The 1406-nt window shown below is 53.6% G+C and overlaps 3 protein-coding genes across 3 annotated transcripts; 2 read left to right on the plus strand and 1 right to left on the minus strand.

Annotated features, from left to right (window-relative positions):
* Positions 1-2: 2 nt before the first annotated feature.
* On the plus strand, positions 3-398 carry TM35_000331650 (uncharacterized protein; the record flags this gene model as incomplete). Its single annotated transcript, XM_029028921.1, has 1 exon — positions 3-398. A coding segment is annotated over one exon (396 nt), but the record flags the coding sequence as incomplete, so codon positions are not given.
* A 352-nt stretch (positions 399-750) lies between these two features.
* TM35_000331660 (uncharacterized protein) lies at positions 751-1059 on the plus strand (the record flags this gene model as incomplete). Its single annotated transcript, XM_029028922.1, has 1 exon — positions 751-1059. One exon carries the CDS (start codon positions 751-753, stop codon positions 1057-1059), a length of 309 nt encoding a protein of 102 aa, XP_028879775.1.
* Positions 1060-1084: 25 nt separating this feature from the next.
* On the minus strand, positions 1085-1405 carry TM35_000331670 (uncharacterized protein; the record flags this gene model as incomplete). The annotated part of the gene is made up of 1 exon (XM_029028923.1): positions 1085-1405. A coding segment is annotated over one exon (321 nt), but the record flags the coding sequence as incomplete, so codon positions are not given.
* Position 1406: the final 1 nt, after the last annotated feature.

A 1406-nucleotide genomic window follows, 5' to 3' on the forward strand; every position in this document is an offset into this window, starting at 1 on the left:
TTGGGTTGTGCCGGCCTGGTGGCGTCGCCGCCGCCGTCTGTCACAACTTTGGCCGGCTGGTGGTGCCGGGGTGGGGTGGCGGTTTTGTGGTCGAAGCAGGCGGCCTCTACAATAGTTGCGCCTCTGCTATTTTGGCGTTCTACAAGTTGTTATCCTTTGCGAAGCGCTTTGCTTTGGCACCGCGTCGGGGTGACCGTCATTGCCTTGTCGAGGAAAGCCAGGGGCCAGTGACGTTTTTCTTTTGGAAGACCCGTTGGCCCTTAGGCTACGGCGCTGTAAAGCACCGGGACCAACCGTGTCGTGCTGTGGCAGAAATATATCCAAGAAGGTCCTGGGGCACGTGTCGACGTGCTATCGGCAGTATCACCCGCACCAGGTTACTGCTGAGTGGTGTCTGATGTAGGGGAAAATCCCAGCCCTTCACTGCGAAGAATGCAGTGGAACACAGCTGGACTTATCCAGGCCAAGAGGCTTGCTCTCCAGAAAAACCTTTCTTGAGGAGAATGTGACATTCTGCCTTCTAAGCGAGAAGAAATTATCTTGTGCGGAAGTGTCGAGTTTCACAATCGCTGGTTACCAACATCATGGAGTGTCCCACCCCTCTAAAGGAGGTGGCGTTTTGATTTACCGCGCTATGCACTAAACAAAGCAACAGACCCTGACACCTGCACTGAATGCGGGGCGCAATACTCATGCAGGAACACCGCAGTACAACATAAGGTCAACAAACACATAGGTTCAAGAGAACCAATGCGCTCTGGAAGATCAAATTCCCCCATGAGCCACCTCCGCCGGACATCCCGCCAGAACCCCCGCCACCTTCACAACCCCCACCTCCGGCCACAACGTTGCCCCGTCCCACTTCGACCCAAAGCAAAACAACACCCGTTTGCCTGCAGTATGTGTAAACGAACATTTCCGCTTCACAATGGATTAACGCGCCACATCAGACACATGCGCCATGCCAAATGCCCTGTCCCAGAGAGAGAAAACGCCCGCGAGCCGACGAACCGATTACAGAAGGATCAGAATCCCCCTGTGACAAATGTGATATGGTAGCGCGCTCCAAAACAGGCCTCAAATCTCATATTAGAGCACGGCATCCTGAGAACCCCCAAAAAGACGCACCTCGCATCCAACTCATCCCACAACCTGCTTCACTACGATGCGAATTTTGTCTACGCGACTTTGGCAACATTGGTGGTCTCGCCTGCCACAAAACGTTTAAACATCCTCCTGGAACCCCAATTCTGCCAGCAACAATACAAGTAACGTTTCCGCGCAATAAGAAACGCCAGCGAGATACGTCGCCGCCGGAGCGTGAGAGGACAGAGAGAGAAAGTCCAATGTGGAGTATGCCAGAAGTTCTACGCCCACCTAGACTCCCTCGTAATCCACTGCTGAAA

This window comes from Trypanosoma theileri (genome assembly GCF_002087225.1).
Source record: "Trypanosoma theileri isolate Edinburgh chromosome Unknown TM35_Tth_33_V1, whole genome shotgun sequence".
In the NCBI taxonomy this organism is placed as follows: domain Eukaryota; phylum Euglenozoa; class Kinetoplastea; order Trypanosomatida; family Trypanosomatidae; genus Trypanosoma; species Trypanosoma theileri.